This window comes from Vigna umbellata, chromosome 10 (genome assembly GCF_029865625.1).
Source record: "Vigna umbellata cultivar VRB3 chromosome 10, Vumbellata_1.0, whole genome shotgun sequence".
Classification (NCBI taxonomy): domain Eukaryota; kingdom Viridiplantae; phylum Streptophyta; class Magnoliopsida; order Fabales; family Fabaceae; genus Vigna; species Vigna umbellata.
This window is the reverse complement of record NC_142174.1, coordinates 16019748-16040342: the sequence shown is the minus strand read 5'-3', so window position 1 is coordinate 16040342 and position 20595 is coordinate 16019748. Positions and strand designations below refer to the sequence as shown.

Below are 20595 nucleotides of genomic sequence, written 5' to 3'. Positions count from 1 at the left end.
GGAGTTTGGTAGGGCGGACGTTTCTTCGCTTCGTCGCCCAACCAAGCTGAGAGTCGTTCTCTTTGGAACGCTCGTTCGGCAGCTTGGAGTTTGGTAGGGCGGACGTCTCTTCGCTTCGTCGCCCAACCAAGCTGAGAGTCGTTCTCTTTGGAACGCTCGTTCGCCAGCTTGGAGTTTGGTAGGGCGGACGTTTTCTTCGCTTCGTCGCCCAACCAAGCTGAGAGTCGTTCTCTTTGGAGCGCTCGTTCGGCAGCTTGGAGTTTGGTAGGGCGGACGTTTCTTCCTTTCGTCGCCCAACCAAGCTGAGAGTCGTTCTCTTTGGAACGCTCGTTCGGCAGCTTGGAGTTTGGTAGGGCGGACGTCTCTTCGCTTCGTCGCCCAACCAAGCTGCGAGTCGTTCTCTTTGGAACGCTCGTTCGGCAGCTTGGAGTTTGGTAGGGCGGACGTCTCTTCGCTTCGTCGCCCAACCAAGCTGCGAGTCGTTCTCTTTGGAACGCTCGTTCGGCAGCTTGGAGTTTGGTAGGGCGGACGTCTCTTCGCTTCGTCGCCCAACCAAGCTGCGAGTCGTTCTCTTTGGAACGCTCGTTCTGAATTAGATGTCTACAAAACAAAGTGAGTTTCACAGGAGAAAATAGAACTTGATTCATTAACCATGGGGGTACATTACATCAAGCCGTGGAAGTTAACTGAAATAAAACTTTAGATGCGTGGCGTTCCAAGTGTTAGGGATGGGGCGTCCGTCCATGCACTCCAGCCTATACGCTCCGTTCCCCAGGGCCTCCATTACTCGGAACGGCCCTTCCCACTTGGCGGCCAGCTTTCCATGAGTTGGGTTTCGGCGGGCGTCTCCCGCCTTTCTCCATACTAGGTCCCCCTCCTGGAAGCTTCTTGGCCGGACCTTGGAGTTATATTTTCTTTCGACCATGCGCTTGCATGCTTCGGCCCTCAGCGCCGCTCGATCGCGCCGTTCGTCCAGGGAGTCCAACTCGATTCTCAACTCTTGGTCGTTGAGGTTCAGGTCCTCGACTTCTCGCCTCAAGGATGGTTCGCCCAGCTCAACCGGCAACATAGCATCAGTACCATAAGTTAAGTTGAAAGGGGTTTCGCCTGTGGTTCCGTGAGGTGTGCATCTATAGGCCCATAGGACCTCGGGCAGTTCGTCCACCCACGCTCCCTTCCTTTCCCCCAAACGCCGCTTGAGTTCCGAAACTATGGTCTTGTTCATTGCTTCGGCTTGACCGTTCGTCTGGGGATGCTCCACGGAGCTGGTAATGTGCTTGATTCCCAATCCTTTGAAGAATTCGGCGAGTTTTTTATCTATAAACTGCCGGCCGTTGTCTGTGATGATGGATCGGGGGAGGCCGAAGCGGCATATCAACTTCCAACAGAATTTCTGGACCTGGGCGGCCGTGATGGTTGCCAAGGGCTCGGCCTCTACCCACTTGGTGAAGTAATCCACCGCCACCAAGAGGAACTTCCTCTGCGCTTGCCCTACTGGGAATGGTCCTACGATGTCCATTCCCCATTGGGCGAATGGCCATGGGGAGGATATTGAACGTAAGGCATGTGGCGGAAGATGGGTGTTGTTGGAATGTTCCTGACAGCGAACGCAGCGTTGGACGAACGTTTTTGTGTCCGCCTCCATGGTAGGCCAATAATATCCGGCTCTCAGTAACCGGGCTTTTAACGTTCTCCAGCCTGTGTGGAAACCACAAACGCCGTTGTGTAGCTCGTCCATGACATAGCGTGCCTCTTCGTTCCCCAAGCACTTAAGGAGGGGGGAGGAGAATCCTCTTCGGTATAAGTCATCCCCCACAATAAGGTAACGGGCGATTTTCTTGGCTTCGCCCGGACCTACCGTCCGCCCCTCGTCCTGGCGGGTCATGATCTCCCTGATTTCTGCACGCCAGTCCTGCCCTCCATCGGATACCGCCGAGCATTCCACCGAAGGCTGAAGTAGAACCTGCCGCACGACAGTAGTCAACTGCCCCTTTTCCTTTCCCGAACTGAGTTTAGACAGTACGTCCGCCCTCGTGTTTTGTTCTCTGGGAATGTGCTGTATGTCCACTTTATCGAACGCCCTTGCGAGTTCCGCCGCTCGTTGGTAGTATCGTAAAAGGCGCTCCTCTCTGACTTGGAAGTTGCCGTTCATTTGGCCTACCACCAACTCAGAGTCTGTCCGGCAGGTTATTCTCCGCGCCCCCATGTCTTTCGCCAACTCGAGGCCGGCTATCAGGGCCTCATACTCGGCCTGGTTGTTGGATACTTTGAATTTGAATATCAAGGAATGCTCCAGTAAGAATCCGTTGGGGCCTTCGAGAACGATGCCGGCCCCGCTTATCGAACGCCCGGACGCTCCGTCCACGTACAGATTCCAGTCTTCTAGGCCGGATGGGGGTAATTCGGCCGCGAAATCTGCCAAATGTTGGCCTTTAACCGATCCCCTGGGTTCATATCGCAAGCCGAACTCTGAGAGCTCTACTGCCCATGCCACCATCCGTCCGGCTAGGTCCGGCTTTCTGAGGATTTTGGAGATTGGGAAGTCCGTCCGGACTATCACTTGATAACTTTGAAAGTAAGGGCGAAGCCTTCGGGATGCGTGCAATAAAGCCAAGGCCACCTTCTCTACCCGCTGATACCGGGTTTCTGCATCTAGGAGCGTCCGACTCACGAAGTAAATTAATCTCGCTTGAGGCCGCTCTTGCATCAATACGGCGCTGACGGCCGTTTCAGATACTCCCAAGAAGATATGCAAATCTCCGCCCGGAACCGGGCGGTTCATGACCGGTGGGTTACTTAGGATGGCTCTGACGTCTTGGAATGCTCGCTCGCATTCGTCGTCCCATGACGGGCCGGCCCCTTTCTTCAGCTTACGCAGGACCGGCCTCATCCGCTCTGCTAGCTTGGGGATAAATCGGGACAATGCAGTGAGGCGTCCGACCAGTCTCTGGACTTCCTTAAGGGTGACCGGACTCTGCATTTTCAGTACCGCATCACACTTGTCTGGGTTAGCCTCAATCCCCCTTGATGTCAGCATAAAACCCAAGAACTTTCCGGCGGCTACCCCGAACGTACACTTTGCGGGATTCAAGCGCATGCCGAATTTCCTTACTTGGCGAAAAACCTCCTCAAGGTCTTGGATGTGTCCCTCTCCATCTGCCGATCGGACCACCATGTCGTCCACATATACGTCCATGCACCGGCCTATCTGGTCCCGGAAGATTCGATCCATTAGGCGCTGGTATGTCGCCCCCGCATTCTTCAGGCCGAACGGCATAACCTCATAGCAGAAGTTAGCCTTCTCTGTGATGAATGCTGTCTTCTCGATGTCTGGTCCGTACATGGGTATCTGATTATACCCGGAATATGCATCCAGGAAACTCAGCACTCGGTGTCCGGAGGCGCCGTCCACCAGGGCGTCTATGCTGGGTAGGGGGTGCGAATCCTTTGGGCAGGCCTTGTTCAGATCCGTGTAGTCGGTACACATGCGCCACTTCCCGCTAGCCTTCTTCACCATGACCACGTTAGCTAGCCATGTGGTGTAGGTGACAGCCCGGACGAATCCGGCTTTCTTCAACTTCTCTACCTCCTCCTCGACCGCCTTGCGCTTCTCCTCGCCCATTCTTCGCTTTTTCTGGGCTATAGGTCGTGCATTCTGGAAAAGTGAGAGCTTGTGGCACATCACCGCAGGATGAATGCCTGGCATATCCGCTGCCGTCCATGCAAAGAGATCACGGTTCCTCCACAAGAGCGCTCTCAACTCCTTTTCCATCTCGAGGTTCAGCTCCCTGGCGATGCGAGTGGTTTGGGCAGGTTCCTTTCCTATCAGGATAGGTTGGGTTTCTCCCATAGGTTCCAGCCGGTCCTCGGTATTCGTCCTAGGATCAAGGTCGGCCATGGCCACCTCCGAGCCGGCCGCCCGCCTTTTTGCGGGACGGACGTGCAACTTCAACCCTGCTGCGTAACATTCTCGCGCCGTCTTCTGGTCCGCCCGGACTGTACAAATAATTCCCTTCTCGGAGGGGTATTTCATTGTGAGGTGGGGGGTAGAGACGCTTGCTCCAAAAGCGTTTAAGCACGGCCTTCCGAGCAGCACGTTATATGAGGTGCTCGCCTCTACCAGCAGATACCGGACCTTCTTCTCCTCGCTAGATCGTCCGGTCCCCAACCTCGTCCTCAACTCCACATATCCCCTTGTGTCGACTCTTTCTCCTGCAAACCCTACTATCTGCCCATCGTAGGGGACAATCAGATCTTCTGAGATATCCATTTGCAGGAAGGTCTTCCAGTAAAGGATGTTGACCGAACTTCCTTGGTCCACCAGGACTTTGCTTATCCCATACCGTGCTATCTCTGCCGTTATGACCATTGGGTCGTCCTGGTCGGGATCAGGGGCATGAAAGTCCTCGTCTGAGAAGGTAATGGGTGGCATGGAGCGGCGCGGCTTGTCAACCAGATGGACGGATTGGAGGGCCCGAACGTGGCGTTTACGGGCGGAAGAAGATGATCCTCCTCCCGCGAATCCTCCGGAAATGGTATTAATGTGTCCTCTCAAGGGGCGTTCCCGGCTGCGGCTTCGACTTCGGCTCGGGCGCCTTTCGGAGCGGGGTCGTTCCGCTCGGGAATTCCGCGGCTTATCCTTTCGGTAGGCCGGTCTCGGGGCGGACCGTTCGGTTGACTGCGCCGGGCGCTCGTCTCGGACGTACTTCTTAAGTTTTCCCGCCCGGACGAGTTCTTCTATTTTGTCCTTGAGGGTCCGGCATTCTTCGGTGCTGTGACCCATGTTTTTGTGGTAGGAGCAATGTTTGCTCCTGTCAGCGTCCTTCAAAGTTGGGAGTCCCTCATGCTCCACTATCAGATCTGCACTTAGGGCCTCTCGGAGAATTTTCTCCCTTGAGGCGTTCAAGGGCGTATATTGTTGGAAGCGAGGTCCTTTCTTCTGCTCCCGGGGCCTAAGGCCGAACGTTTTTCCCGTAGAATTAGCGGGCTTATTACCGTCCGTCCTCTCTCCCCTGGCTTCTTGATTTTCTTTTTTGTAGGAGAGCTTCATCTCCTCCACCCTTATTTCATCAGCTGCTCTTTCCCTCAACTCCTCCATTGTTTTGGGTGCTCGCCTGCAGACGCTATCTTTGAACGGCCCCGGCTTAAGAGCCGGCAGGATGTAGTGAAGGGCGAGCTCCGGCGTCAGGCTTTTCACTCGCCGGACGGTCTTCTGATACCTGTCCATGAATGTCCGTAAGGTCTCGTCCTTCTCTTGCTTGAGGGTCATTAACTCGAATACGGTCAGGTCTTGAGTGCTGCAGGCCGCAAATTGTTTGACGAACAGCTGTTTCAACCCGGCGAAATTTTCTATAGAATTAGGGGGGAGGGTGTTGAACCACTCCAATGCCTCGTCCTCCAACGAGAGCGAGAACGCTCTGCACCAGATGGCGTCATTGCCCGTTCGGAACGCCATCGCGTTCGAGAACGTCTGGATATGGGAGGCGGGGTCCGTTGTTCCGTTATACATCTTGAATTGCGGAGCCATGAATTGCTCCGAAATTTGGACATCCATGATGTTCTGAGTGAACGGGAGTAACAAGGTGGACGACGGTTCCGACTTCACTATCATTCGTCCGTCCTCGGCAGCGCTCTCCGCATGCACCGATTTAGCCTTGCTTCCTTCCGCCTCGGACCCGGTAGGCCTCCAGGTTTTATCATACTCGGTATCGGCGGGTGTACTGTCTCCCGCTACCGTCTTTTCCTTATCCTTCCTTTGCTTTCCTTCATCAATCCGCCCGACCTCCTCGGCTATCCGGGCTTCGTAGTCGGCTTTTACGGCGGCCAATTCGTCCTCGTGACGCTGCTGCATCTCTTCCATCTTCTGCTGCAATGCGCGGATCATCTCCACGGGATCGTCTGTGCCCTGGTTTCTTGTGGTCACCATTGAGTTTTTGAAATCACACGGCCCCACGGTGGGCGCCAAATGTTTCGGATGTGTAGGGCTGTGGGGTTCCAAGTCTTCCAAGTCCTCCTGTAATCTTGTCTCCTTGGCCGATCCTCTCCTGGCGCTCTGGCTCTCCTCTTGATCCGGAGGGGTGGAGACCTACAAAAGATTCTCCGATGCCAAAGTCAGTTCAGAGCAGTGGCTATTTTTAGTAGTAGCAATAAATGTGCATTCAATGTAACCTATCTACCACTCACCGTGGACCTGTATTTATAGTTTTCGCTATGGGCTTGGGATTAGTGAAAAGTTAATCACGGCCCAAAGCGGCCCGATAGCTTCTAATTTCTACTTACCTTTAAACCAGGCTACTTTTCCTTAAGTCATGTTGATTAGTGTTTTGGCGGGCGTGGACGTCCGCCCATGTGAAATGGGCGTCTGCCTTGCGCGTACGGAGATCCGCCCACGTGGGTCCGCCCATGCGGGCTCTTTGATACGGCGTCCGGTTTCGCTTGGCCGTGTCCGCGAAGACCCGCCCATGCGGGGTCCGCCCATGCGGGGTCCGCCCATGTGGGATCCGCCCATGTGGGCTCTTCCGTACGGCGTCCGGTTTCGCTCGTCGTGTCCGCCCGTATGATATGGGCGTCCGCCTCGTCCGCATGGAGATCCGCCCAATTAGCTTGGGCGTCCGCCCTCATGGATCCTTCCGTACGGCGTTCGGCCTTTGCAGATACACAAGCCCCCCAAGTCCTAGTGCACGTAGTGAACGTAGGACTTTAGGTCACCTAACGGACAAGATTTGATGCAGTGGCTGTTGTGCCGGGCTGCTCTGTGATGGTAGGATTCCTTGTGAGTTCTTCAAAGTTTTTCTTATAAAGAGGTTCGGCCCGGCTGGTAGGTGTTCCTCCCTGCTACATGAGGGTTAGCAGAGTTTATACCGGGTCTAGGTTCAATCTTGGGCCGGCTCTTCAACGCATGAGCCTCCGGTGTGCCTTTTACGATTGCGTACAGGCATTGTCGTAAGTACGGCGCCTGGCGCTTCGGCGCCCCTCGTACGGCGCCCGGCATTTCGGGCGTCTCGATATTTCGGGCGTCCTTCGTACGGCGCCTGGCACTTCGGCGCTCCTCGTACGGCGCCTGACACTCTCTGGTACATATCTTATTTATTTACTTATTTTCTTTAGTTATTATTTTACTTTTCAAAGTTTTCAAGTCCATCGTTCCAATTTTTTATGTGAATTTTATTTATGTAAATAGTATATTTCTATTGTGGTAGTAATCGATTTTTGAACTTTTTTTGGTATATCTAGTATGTTAAAAATTAAAAATATATTTAACAAATTATATATATATATATATATATGAAATCAAAATATTATATAAATTAACTAAAATTTAATAAGAACAGTTTAAAAAGACAAGAGGCATTGTAAATTGATTACAGTTTAAAAGCCTAAATCCTTTAAAATGAAGTAGTATTTTATTCCCTGACTTACGGAGACTTTAAAATGCGTGAAGTGGGTTGGGACATAATCGGAGATTGTTCGAAACTTCTTCCCACCCAACTTCAACACACTAAGGAAAGCCAGAGCAACGGGTTGCCCATCCACAAACCTCGTCAAATCTGCACGCTCCTCCGCTAAGACCTCCAAGTCTAGGTTCATCGTGGAATATCACCAGTTCTGGTTCCGCCTCCACTTTTGGTTTAAGCCTAAGATCTCCGTCAAGGTCTATTTCCGTTTTCTTTGCTTATGTGTTTTTGGTTTTGATCCTTGGCTCGAGCTTTTCAGTGTGGATGGTGAGGTGGGTCTTGAGCGAGTTTGAGTTTTCAGCATGGAGTCTCAGATGGCTCGTGGTCAAGTTTTTGTTTTTAGTGTGGAATATGAACAGGGTCTTAATGGTTTTGCAATTTCAGTACGAAATATGAAGAGGGTCCTGGTCAATTTCTCGTTTTTAGGATGAAATATGAACTGGGTCTTCCCAGTTTTTGAATTTTGGAACGAAATCTTAACTGGGTCTGGATAAATTTTAAATTTTAGAATGAAACATGAAGTGGGTCTTGATCGATTTCGTGTTCTTAGATTGAAATATGGTAGTAATTTTACAATGAAACATGAACTGTATCTCGGTAGTAATTTTTCTTTTTAAGAATGATTTATATGAGCTTGGTCATGATCAGTTTTGAAGTTTTGGGACGAAATCTGAAGTAGGCATTGGTCAATCTTTCAATCTTAGAATGAAATATGAATTGTGGGACAATCAATTTCGCGTGATTAAAGGGAAATCGAATGTGGGCCAAGTTGTAGTTCGATATGTCATTTTTGGAGTGAAAAGTGAGGTAGCTCCTGATTAATTTGATGTTACTAAGATGAAATCTGAAGTGGGTCTACTCTGATTATTTCGAGCATAAAGTTTGATGATGTTAGGGAAAAATTGTGAGTGTCACATATAAGATACTTGGATTTTAATCATTTGTGCTATGACATCTGCAATTCTTTTTTATTATTTATTGTTCCAAAATGTAGTTCATTATCTATTGTTCAAAATGCTATAATGTGTTAAAACGTATTTCAAAATGTTATAAGTGTTCAATATTATTTATTGTAAATAATAAACAAAAACCTATTATTTAGGTTGAGTATGGGACAGATTCAATACTTGAAGCCTTAACAGAAAATTGACATGATTTTTGCATGTAAAATGAATATTTTTTTTGTTAAAATATTTTTTATGGGCTGATCCTGATCCACATAACTAGTATTTTGGTCTTATGGGCCTTTCCAATTAGGATCTTCTTGGTCCTCTGGGTATTTTTTATCCCAATCTATATGAGTGAGATCAAACCATGTGAGGTGGTAGGTAAGATATTTGTCTTTCTTACTGCATCCAATTTGTTTATCTGATTCCCCTGTGTCGTCATAGGCACAACAGACCGTTAGATACACCAAAAAAAGGCACAACTACCGAAAAGTATAAATATACTTTTTATAATAACCAATCACAAAACATCTTAATTCTTTAATTTTTTACAATAACCATTTATATCTATACATAAACACAAAATTTATTTGGTGTAATTGTTATATTCTTCCACAAATATTACCCATCAAATTAATTTCAACCAAGCGTATAATATCGACTGTGTTATAAACATTTTCTCACGAATTAAAATTTGCTAAAAAAAAAAGAAAATTTGAAGTTCTGCTATTTTTATTCAACAATTTTTTCTAATAATTATATGTTTTTAATAAACTTTAATTAAAACATATGTTAAAAAATGAATTGTTGGCGTTAATCTATAGAGTAATTATTATAACGATGTAACAAATCTTATACCCCATCTTGACACCTACCCAATACCACTCTTTTCTTGTGCTTAGAGCGAAAGCAATTTGAGCACATTGAATGGCGGTTCAGGATGAGCATGACCCTATGCTCATGGTGCCTTCTCTCTCTCCACCCAACACTTACCAAGCCGTCGTTATCGGTGGCACCTTTGACCGATTGCATGACGGCCACCGTCTCTTCCTCACTGTCTGTCTCCTTCTTTCCTCTATTATTTCAATTTTTATTACCATTTCTTATATTTAACGCAAAAATTGTGAAAGTTTGAAACTTGTATGCAGGCTGCGGCCGAGGTGGCAAAGGGTCGGATTGTAATTGGAGTTTGCGACGGTCCTATGCTGGCAAAGAAACAGGTTACTTTTACATTTTCCATGTTTAATCGGTTCTTATTTTTTTGTTTATTTCTGCTAATTTATTTTTAGACACAACCTCTGTAATTATACATCCACAGTTTTAGGTTTTCAACTGAAACTGAAAAATGCAGTTCCTTTTACAGTCTAACCAATTCGGTAGTCCGTTGCTTTGATTATATTCCACTTAGAGTTGGTTGGTTTTTCTCTGCTTTTTTCTTGAATTGTTGAGTTCTTCGAATTCTATGTAAATTAATTCCAATTCAATTTTGACTGCTCTAATTATTTATAGGAGTAGATAGCAGTAAGTTTACAGAATTTTAGAAATTTCAGCAGATGAACTGAATTTAGCGCTTAAACAGAGAAACCATTGAGTGATTTCAAATGTTCTGCTCTTGAAATTCAGTGATCAAAGTTTCATCTTTATAAAAATTATGGTACGAGCTTGCTAAATTAAGGTGTTGTGCTATTTGATTTTGACCATTGAAAATTTTAAGCATACGGTGAAAATCGTTTTATTTATGTACAACAAGCGCCGGGGCTTGTGGATTTTACATACAAAGGAGTCTGTTCATGTTCTGCTTTTGCAGTTTGCTGAACTGATACAGCCAGTTGAAGAAAGGATAAATAATGTCAAAAATTTCATTAAGGTACGAGTATGTGTTCAAGCAACTACAGTTTTCCTTATTATTTATTCAAGAATTGACTTACATTATTGTTGGTCAGAATACATTAAGCTTTTCATTATGTAGAACAACATGAGGGACGGATTGTAGGCATCTTTACATCTGTGTCGCAGTACCATCCTTTTCAAGTTGCATATAAGAGTTTGCATATTTTTGTACTGTTGGTTGCATGTCTTAGATATATAATATAGAAGTTTTCACGTTTCTTCATCTAACAGTTTGTCTTTTGGATTAGTTAGTTCGTGGGCTGTGTGTGTGAATGTGACAAATGTTATAGGAATCTACATCTCTACATCTGTAAAACTAATGTTCCATCGAATGCTTAGTGTTTTTTCTAGCATAATTTATATGAAAAGTGCATTTTTCTTAATAAATCTTAATTAATATTCGTTTGAACTAACATGCAGTCTATCAAGCCAGATTTAGAAGTGCAAGCTGTACCAATCACAGATCCCTTCGGCCCTTCCATTGTAGATGAAAATTTAGAGGTTGTGATTGTGAGGTTAGTGTTAAGACTGGTTCCTGAGTGGCCATATTAAATTTTTGGTAGAGGTAGTGTGTATTCGTTTATGTATCTTCCATGTTATAATCAAGTATCTCATTCCTAGTGTCTGGTTTCTGATCTCAATGGTCATGGTAATTAAAACCTTGTTTTGGTAGAAAACGTATCCCATGATCCATTGTTGTCATGATTTTGTGATTTCTCTCTTCAATTCTGATTGCGTTGCTGTAGAAACAATTGATCACAACTTTATGCACGTTCACTTTTAAAAGTGTCATGGAGTTATTTGATTGCTAACTGGATTTGGCTTTGTTACAGCAAAGAAACATTACCGGGAGGATTGGCAATAAACAGAAAAAGAGCTGAAAGAGGCCTTTCACTGTTGAAGGTCTTAAATTATTGTTTGTGGTTTGGTTATTCTTTCTGATTAAGAAAAATTCTTCAGTTTTCTAAATATGTTATGACATATTAGGAATTATTTTCTGGGATCATATGCAGATTGAAGTTGTGGATTTGCTTTCTGGAGAATCAGGTGAAATTAAGCTGAGTTCGACGATGCTACGGAAGATTGAGGCTGAAAAGGCGAAACAACAAAACACGATATCGCAGACGTAGTTAAAAAAAAAAAAAAAGCTTTAATTTGTTTTTTCTTTTTAAATATTTCTTGAAAGGTCGAGTTTAAGATGTCCATTACAGCAACTGACATGTAGTTGCATGTCATGGCAGTGTTTCTAAGTTTGAAAGGCGGAAGGTCACATTCTTTCAGAAAAAAATATTGTCTTGATGTGTCTTTTTTCTTTAGCTGACAGCAACAAAAACACTACTGTTTTGTTTAGAGAAATGTGTTGTATTTATATTTATATTTTCTCTAATAAAAATAAATGTTTTATTTTACTGCAACCAGTGTTGTTCAATTGATAACGTCACATGAACATATTATATAATAAATTTAAATAAAATTAGATAAATTTAACTAAAAATAGAGAGATTTAAATAAACACTTTCTTGAAGTTTAGAGAGAAGATGGCCAAAAAATATGCTTGTTTGAGTCTCGATTGTCGAAGAAAAACAAATTGTTGGTTGGTTGGTGAAATTCTTTTGCTTTTTAAAATTTGTTCTGTGAGGATTCTTTTTAAGATTTAAGGTGAACAGAAATATAATTATTTTTATTGAAAAGCGATTTGTATTTATCTTACAAACAATATTCATGTGCGCAAAGTGTTAGTAAATAAATTCTTTGAAAAAAAATTAAAGAATATGAAACTTGGTATCTTTTGAAATACTTAGAAATACAACATATTAAAATTGTCTTTTTAAATACTCAAAAATATAACATATTAAAAGCTATATATTAAGAAAGATTTATAGAATATTTCTATTAGTTATTTTGATTCTGTAAACATTAGTTATTTTGAATATAATTATATTAAAATGTAAAACCGCGTGTAGCTTAAGATATAAAAACAATTAAATCCTTGGATTCGGAAACAATATAAAAATTATTATTGCATAAACCAATAAAAGCAACAAGAACAATTGAGATATTTTTTTACTATATTACGATGGATCTATATAGTAAATATAAACTTTTATAAAATTGACCGAATATGACAAACATTATAAATATATTATCAAAGAGCTCTAGAATGTAGTTTTTCATTTTATTTATTTTTTTATGTTAAACCATATAAATTACGCATGAGAGTAAGCTCTATTTATCAATATATTCTCTTATCCTATTTTATTTTAATCTCACATTTATACGCTCAATACGTTATTGTTTTGACTAAAATGATGCTCTTTTAAGCAATTAATTTGAACTCTTCCATTTTAAAAATATAAAAAACTTAACCATAAAAATTAAACCAAACCAAAACGTTAATAATTTGAGATTATAAAGGATACTAACTATTTAAATTGATTTAGATTTTTTTTTTCTTTCCTAAAATAAACTAAACTAACCCAGAAATATTCTTAATTATCCTTCGCCTTTAGTCAAAATCACCGTTTTTTCAGAAAATTTTTCTAAGGTCATGTTTTTTCATTCAAGTTTTAAGCATTAAGAGAATTATTTTTCTAGTTGTATAACTTTTTTTTTAATTTATAACTGTTTTTTTAACTAAAATAATTATGTAATCAGTTTTATTTTTGACTGATCATATATTTAAAGTGAAATATTTTTTAAAATAAAAATGTTATTTTACCATATTATCACAAGTGATTGGTTACTTAAATTTAGTTATTTTTTAAAATTAAATTAATTATTATTAATAAAAAAATAAATATACATAAACGTAACATATGTGTTTTTATTAATAAATTCAGAAACCAACGTAATAACGAAGTACCATTATAAAGATCAAATCCACAATTTTCCGTTTAATAAATTAATCATATGGAAGAGATCCGCTTATTGATGCTAATCCAAGTTCAAAGTTCAAGTTTTTTTTAAGGTCTCGTTATTGAAATTTTTTTAGAAAAACAAAAACTAACAAATGATATATGTGAAAATAATTAACATTTTGAACTAAAATAATTATTTTAGTGTGTTTTTTTAAAAAAAGATATCAACGTTGCTTTCCTTTCACTTGCATTCCTAATTTTCTTTTCATGTGTTTCTTAAATATTTTAGCAATAGTATACTTTCGCGCCCACCGTATTTCCTAGAGTTTAATTTTATTTTATAAGCAATTATTCTCTAATGAAGGATTAATGCAGTGTTTGTTTCACTTTGGTGTTGGAGGGTTGAAGTTCAACAGGTACCGTTTTTCTTCCTTCCTCATTTCCAACGGATGTTTTTCGAACAAAAGAAAATTCAAATTTTTTATCGGCATTCAAATTTTAGTTGAGAGAAAATATCTCACATTGTTCACTAAACTGATTCAAAATCTCCAATTTTGGTCTTCTTCTCAGTAATTTGTTTAACGAGGGATCATCAGCACTCAAGAAAAAGGTAACAACATTAGTTTCCTCAGGGTCCCTATTCTTCTATTCCTTCAAAGTTTTAATCACTCTGAAACTGCAAGGGTAGTTCTTTTGCCACTCTGAAATTGCATGGGAGGATTTCCTGATCATACTTTTCCTTTTGAAGTAAAGTAAAACGTCTCCGAACCACGTTTCTCTATGCGTGGCACAATAAAGAATCAATTTTGATGTTCCATTCTTTCCTTTTCTTTTGTGCTTTGGTTCTCATCTATTGCTTCGATTGTCATTTTACCGTCGTTAACTGTGTTTTCTTTCATGTAGGTCATTTGGAGCGTTTGTTTCATTGCAAAATCTTTCGTCCATTGAGAAATTTCACTCATTTCTTGAATTTGTGCAAAAGGGTATGCTTCACTTTCTTCTCATGAAAACCCATAAACGTTTCGTTTTCTTGCTTTGTACCTGATCAGTTCTCTCTCTGTTTTGGATCATGTTTTGTGGGTTCGCAGGTGGGATTTTGCAAAACTTTGCAAAGATGAATGATTTGATGACAAAATCGTTCCTAAGTTATGTGGAACTTAAGAAACAGGCACAGAAGGACCGTGAAGGCGATCTTGACATTGAGGCAGGGAAACTCTACCCCACGGAAGACCGCAACCTCTCTCAGTTCTTTCAAGAAGTTGAAGCAATCAAGGTTGAAATGGAAGAGATCACCAATCTCTTATTTGATCTTCAGCAACTCAATGAAGAGGCAAAGTGCACCCACAGTGCCAAAGTGCTTCGAGGCCTAAGGGACCGGATGGAGTCTGACATGGTTGCCGTGCTTCGCAAGGCACGGATTATCAAGGAAAAGCTTGAGGTTCTTGACAAATCCAACATGGTCAACCATAGTTTGTCAGATTCCTACAAAGAGGGGAGCTCAATTTACAGGACCAGAATGTCTGTCACAAATGGTTTGAGGGTCAAGCTTAGGGCCATGATGAATGATTTTCAGTCATTGAGAGACCAAATTTTATCTGATCACAAGGAAGATTTGAAGAGAAGGTACTATACAGCAACGGGTGAGGTTCCCACTGAAGAGGTCATGGAGAAGATGGTTTCTGGGAGTCTCAAAGTGGAGTTTTTGGCTGGGAAAACGGATGCAGAATTGGACACTCAGGTTAGGCATGAGGCTGTAATGGATATCCAGAGGAGTTTGAATAAGCTTCACCAGGTTTTTCTTGATATGGCTGTTCTGGTTGAGACACAGGGAGAAAGCGTGGATAACATTGAGGATAATGTGGCCAATGCGGGTAACTTCATCCATGGTGGAACCAATAGTCTCTACTATGCCAACCAAATGAAGAAGAAGAACAGAAAGTGGGTCTGTTGGGTTTTCGCTGTGGGGCTGATTATACTACTCGTATGCATCGTTGCAATGTTGTCTTCTTGACTAGTGCAATTGACAAGGAGATTGGTTTGGAGTTTTGAGACTGTAAAGCTACTTTCATTTTACAGTTCAGTGGTTCTTGTGTTGTTGAAAACAGTTATGTTGATTGATTCAAACTTGTTCATGAGAACAAAAATTTACCTAATAGAATTGATTGGTAATATTCGAGTTACTTTTTCTTTTTGGTCTTTGGTTTTGAACATTAGCGAAGTTAGTTTGTTCTTCATTTGGGTTTCAGTGATTTTCCCCTCGGTAATAACCTTAAAGAAAGAGGCCTAAAAATAAAAATGGCATCGCCAAATAGCCAGTTCCATTCGTAATTTTCAAAAGCTGTCTAGTAATAACTGGTCAATGTTGAAACGACAACGTAGGTGGAAAAAGCCAAAGGAAGGCGATTTTATTCTTTCTATCTTATCCCAAACTAGTGAGAATAAATTATAGCCACTCATTTTGCGCAATGTCCACTATTTTTTTCTCCAAATTACTTCAACTTCTCTTCGGAGGATAACTCGATTTCTTTGCACTTCGACGGTGGCTATGCTGCTCGTTTCTCCAAATGCGGAGCAGACCCAGGCCTTATTGGAGAGATGTTCAAATATAAAAGAACTAATGCAGATTCATGGCCAATTGTTGAAAAAAGGCACTATCAGGAATCATTTAACAGTACACAGGCTCTTGGCTTCGTATGCAAGAATAGAGTTGGGTGACTTAGCCTACACTCGTATGATTTTTGACAGAATAAGTTTACCTAATACTGTCATATGGAACGCCATGATCAGAGCATACTCAAATAGTAATGACCCAGAAGCAGCGCTTCTTTTGTACCATCAGATGCTTCACCATTCGGTACCTCACAATTCTTACACTTTCCCTTTCCTTCTGAAAGCATGTTCTGCCCTTTCAGCCTTTGAAGAAATCATGCAAATCCACGCTCACATTATCAAAAGGGGTTTCGCTTCGGAGGTTTATGCCGCAAACTCTCTCCTTCGTGTGTATGCAATTTCGGGCAACATCCATTTTGCACACGTTCTATTCAATCAGCTTCCCTCACCGGATATTGTTTCTTGGAACACAATGATTGATGGGTACATAAAATTTGGAAACGTAGATATGGCCTACAAGATTTTTAACGCGATGCCTGCGAAGAATGTCATCTCTTGGACAACCATGATTGTTGGGTTTGTTAGGGCGGGCAGGCACAAAGAAGCTTTGTCACTTCTTCCGCAAATGCTGGCTGCTGGCATCAAACCTGATAGTATAACTCTCAGTTGCTCTCTTTCAGCATGTGCAGGCCTAGGTGCATTGGAGCAAGGCGAGTGGATTCACACCTATATTGAAAAAAACGAAATAAAAATAGATCAAATTTTGGGTTGTGTTCTTATAGATATGTATGTTAAATGTGGTGAAATGGAAAAAGCCCTACTAGTGTTCAGTAAGTTGGATAAGAAATGTGTCTGTGCTTGGACAGCAATAATTGGTGGCTTTGCAATCCATGGAAAGGGTAGAGAAGCTCTAGATTGGTTTACCCAAATGCAGTTAGAAGGAACTAAGCCAAATTCGATCACTTTTACCGCAATTCTGACTGCATGTAGCCATGCAGGACTCACTAAAGAAGGAAAGTCCCTGTTTGAGAGCATGAGTTCTGTTTACAATATTAAACCCACTGCCGAGCATTATGGATGCATGGTGGATCTTTTGGGTCGTGCAGGGTTGTTGAAAGAGGCAAGGAAGTTCATAGAGTTCATGCCCATAAAGCCAACTGCTGCAATATGGGGAGCACTGCTCAATGCTTGCCAACAGCACAAACATTTTGAGCTTGGTAAAGAGATTGGCGAAATTCTGATCAAGTTGGACCCTGATCATAGTGGTCGGTATATTCATTTGGCAAGCATATATGCTGCAGCCGGAGAATGGAACCAAGCAGTCAGAGTGAGAAGCCAGATCAAACATAGGGGACTGCTAAATCATCCAGGATGCAGTAGCATCACCCTGAATGGGGTTGTGCACGAGTTCTTTGCTGGGGGTGGATCCCACCCACGAGACCAAGAGATATATGACATGCCTAATCATCTTGCAAATAGATATGTTAACTATTGATGAAAAGATTGAGAGGAGAGTGAAATGAAAAATGGTTCTCAATGCCTGTTGAGATTAATGAAAATGAAAAAAATATAGTTCTCCCGTGTCTATAGAAGGAAGAGAAAATTATTATTTCCTTTTTGTTGTTACAATAATAATAATGTTATGAATGTAATGAGATTTAGACAAGGTTTATCTCATACATTATGCTTACTAGTAGTGGCATAGAAAATTATTTATACAGCAGATACATACTTTTGGCCTATCAAATTAAAAAAATAACCGATGATGTAGAAGCACATTTACAATTCAAGCTGTGCTAAGGTGCTGCACAGCTGTCCAAGTCTGTTCTGGCTCTAGCTGGACACTTCCAATCTGAAGCAATTAGTAGTAGTAAATATAATATTCAGAAGAATCAATAGAGAAGGTTTTAGCAATTAGAATACTGTGTTACTGCAGGATGTCCAAGAGGATGTCAAAAAGCCACTAGTGTCTACTTAAATTCAATAGCCATCATGTCAAAATTGTGGTCATGAAAACATGCTCCGCCAAGCGGAGAATATCTTTAATGCTTTTGTAAAATGTTTTGTAAAGTCATTACCTTAGCATTTTCGACACAAACAAAATCTTTATAACATGCCTCCATTTGAAGATAAGGATTCCACAACACAGCATCTGACCAACTGCATGTGTAAGAGGCAAAATAAGTAGAGCAAGTGAATTGGGCAAACCAAATAATTAATAGAAGTTTAAAATTACATACTTTGTGTTCTTGATAGATATTAGATCACCCAAACCATTGTCAAGTTGCAACTCACTGGAAGCATCAAGGTAAACACAATCTACAAATCCAGGGAAAGTAACCACATCCCTGCATTATGAAGATTCCACATTATTCAATGAAATTTTGGTTTTACGTGAATTAGATTGAGTCAAATATATACCTTTACAATAGATAAAGATGAAGAATGACAAAAAAATAAAAACTCAAATGCACGGGAGATATGTTGGCCACCAAATGAATGCAATGTTTCGGACTTCTAGTTTAAATTTAGGCAAAATGAATAAAGGTGGATTTTGAGTAATAGTTGACATATATAAAGAACAAAGCGTATGCACAACAAGAAAATGCATGTCAACATATGTATAGCTTGGTAAAGTTCATTGGAAATGCTTTAAAAGTTACTTAGCATAGTTTGTTATCTAACCCTTGGACTAAACGAAAGCAAACTTCAGTAACTGCCATTTTCTTTATCCATCCCAATTAATTATTGTTTTATATCTATTTAAGAATCCCCTGACAAAAGTATCATACATACCTCTCTTCCCTACCCTCCACCGGATTTTTAGGATCTGGATCTTTGTTCAAAGTTTTGCTACCTTTCAACCCCTTTACTGATGCATCACTAGCAGAAGCCTGCAAGACAACACAAAATTATTACTTCTACAAGTTCAAGAAGCAAGTGTAAGCAATAGAGTCGAGTTAAAAAATTGTGCATTAGATTAGATCAAAATGATTTAAATAACACTGAAAGGTAAATGTTTGTAAACGGATTGGATGTTTAGTTTCAGTTAAGATCTTCAGTAAACCCAATACCAAATGTCAAAGAACAGAAAAACACTGTTTAGGTTATTCCATGGTGTGATTATCCAAATTTCCGACCCCAATCACTTACTCGAAAATAAGTATGCAAGGCGGTACTAAATGAGAATGCTTTACTGTCTGTATTTTTAACTGTTAGTTCGGTTGAAAGACTTTTAGCATTTAGTGTGACCTGCACAAAAGGAAGCAAACAATTGCGTCATCATTAGGTAGAAGAACATGACAGATGTTAGCGCAAGTAGCCTAATACTATTACAATGGCTCTTCTATAGTGACAGTACTTCAGAGGATAAAGTGCAATTATACTTGTTCACTGAAAAAACAACAGTTGGAATTCAGTAAAATACATGTATGTGCATAATAAACTATGAAGTTTCAATCTCAACTGTACAGTTTATCCTCGAAAGTGAAAACCTCATTTTGGAGAACATAATATGTAGTATTACAAAGATGAATTGTGGTTGAAAAAAAATAAGCCATTAACCTTGAATAAAGCATGGAAGCTGAAATCCCACATAGCACGACTATAAGGAGAATCCTTCAGTTCCATAGTTACAACAGGACTTCCTTCTGCGTTCTCAGAATCAACAAGAGTCCAATCCACATTCCGTGCAAACCCATGCTGTTGAATACTCAACCAAGCAAATGTTTTAAATGAAAGCATTGGTATACAGTGGAAAAGAAGAACATTACAATCATAAACCACTCATGAATTGGAATTTTACTAAAGGGAAGCAAGTTCTATTAGCTAAAAGAAGAAAAAATTACCAGAGTAACCCAACAGTCAACTACTCACACTGTGACCTATAAGCCAGGACCGAGAGGTCCATTACCTCTATTTCCCAGCCTTTTTGTATTTTAATGTAGCAGATATAACATGAAAAAAGATATGAACTGCAGAAAATGGATGGCATTGAGTAATTGACTAAATAAGTACGCATACCTGCTGAATTGGACCGGGACCAAACTGTGGAAAACAATGCGGAACGCCTCCACTGCCCAAATATAAAATTCATCAGTGCTGGGTCCAAAATGAGCGTAAATTAGAACAGCAAAAAACTAAACTATATGATTGGCACAATCTACGGAGAGATTCTTAAGAGAGTAATTGAGCATTTGAAGTAAAGAGAAAAGGGGTTTGTAGGAGAAGAACCTAACCTTATCGGTTTCTTCCCGTTGAAAACAGCGTCAGGGCGAACAAAGAGGAGGTCCTTGCCACTGGGAACTTTCCAAGAGGTAATGCACCCTCCGTAGAGGTATATCTCAGCTTCACTGCACACACTCCACAGATTGATTCACCGTTGCATTAAAGCTCGTGTAAAGGCCAAGAGTGAAACGAAAATCGGTTGTAGAAAACTACGCACCTACCAGCCGGAGAAGAGAGCACAAGCTTGGGCAAATTCCCCTCTCCCTCTGTCAGTCGCACTCCCAAAGATGCACCTTTTTGATTGCTCAAGCTTGCAAACGCCATTCCACCACGCCTTTTACCAGATGCAAAGTTTATCAATTTGAAACTACCGAAGAATTTTTACGTTAGCATAGAAATTTAAATTTAGATTAACCTGTTAATTTGGCAACGATTGGGGAAGGTGGGATTGTTGACGCTCAATGCCATGGAAACCACCGCCATTTGTTTTCCTGCTTTCACTCTCGCTCACACTCACAAAAATTATAATTCTACTTTTCATTTTAGTTCACGAATATTGATTTACACCCCGAACCGGCCCAAAACCAATGGTGGGCCGAACATATTGAG

At 41.6% G+C, this 20595-nt stretch overlaps 5 protein-coding genes across 6 annotated transcripts; 3 read left to right on the top strand and 2 right to left on the bottom strand.

Moving 5' to 3' along the window:
* Positions 1-682: 682 nt before the first annotated feature.
* LOC148192028 (uncharacterized) lies at positions 683-7587 on the bottom strand. The gene is made up of 2 exons (XM_088099990.1): positions 7420-7587; positions 683-6085 (listed from the first exon to the last, which is right to left on the bottom strand). The coding sequence occupies exons 1-2, from the start codon at positions 7585-7587 to the stop codon at positions 683-685; spliced, it is 5571 nt and encodes a 1856-aa protein (XP_087956116.1).
* LOC124830898 (phosphopantetheine adenylyltransferase) lies at positions 7494-11706 on the top strand. Its single transcript, XM_047304763.2, has 7 exons — positions 7494-7651; positions 9304-9457; positions 9550-9621; positions 10209-10268; positions 10712-10806; positions 11125-11194; positions 11305-11706. The coding sequence occupies exons 2-7, from the start codon at positions 9329-9331 to the stop codon at positions 11419-11421; spliced, it is 543 nt and encodes a 180-aa protein (XP_047160719.2). The 5' UTR covers positions 7494-7651; positions 9304-9328; the 3' UTR covers positions 11422-11706.
* Positions 11707-13957: 2251 nt separating this feature from the next.
* LOC148192027 (syntaxin-112-like) lies at positions 13958-15388 on the top strand. The gene is made up of 2 exons (XM_047304762.2): positions 13958-14132; positions 14238-15388. The coding sequence occupies exon 2, from the start codon at positions 14264-14266 to the stop codon at positions 15158-15160; it is 897 nt and encodes a 298-aa protein (XP_047160718.1). The 5' UTR covers positions 13958-14132; positions 14238-14263; the 3' UTR covers positions 15161-15388.
* A 68-nt stretch (positions 15389-15456) lies between these two features.
* Positions 15457-17425, top strand: LOC148192026 (pentatricopeptide repeat-containing protein At5g66520-like). The gene has a single exon (XM_088100379.1). It carries the CDS (start codon positions 15695-15697, stop codon positions 17252-17254), a length of 1560 nt encoding a protein of 519 aa, XP_087956505.1. The 5' UTR covers positions 15457-15694; the 3' UTR covers positions 17255-17425.
* LOC148192025 (putative glucose-6-phosphate 1-epimerase) lies at positions 17347-20555 on the bottom strand. Of its 2 annotated transcripts, none has more exons than XM_088100381.1 (10): positions 20402-20555; positions 20204-20320; positions 19998-20120; positions 19783-19834; positions 19324-19461; positions 18913-19011; positions 18556-18653; positions 18000-18107; positions 17838-17919; positions 17347-17611 (listed from the first exon to the last, which is right to left on the bottom strand). In XM_088100381.1, exons 1-10 carry the CDS (start codon positions 20467-20469, stop codon positions 17546-17548), a joined length of 951 nt encoding a protein of 316 aa, XP_087956507.1. In that variant the 5' UTR covers positions 20470-20555; the 3' UTR covers positions 17347-17545. The 2 variants fall into 2 exon arrangements, with proteins under 2 accessions (XP_087956507.1, XP_087956508.1); XM_088100382.1 differs by having other exon boundaries at positions 19998-20111; positions 20402-20554.
* Positions 20556-20595: the final 40 nt, after the last annotated feature.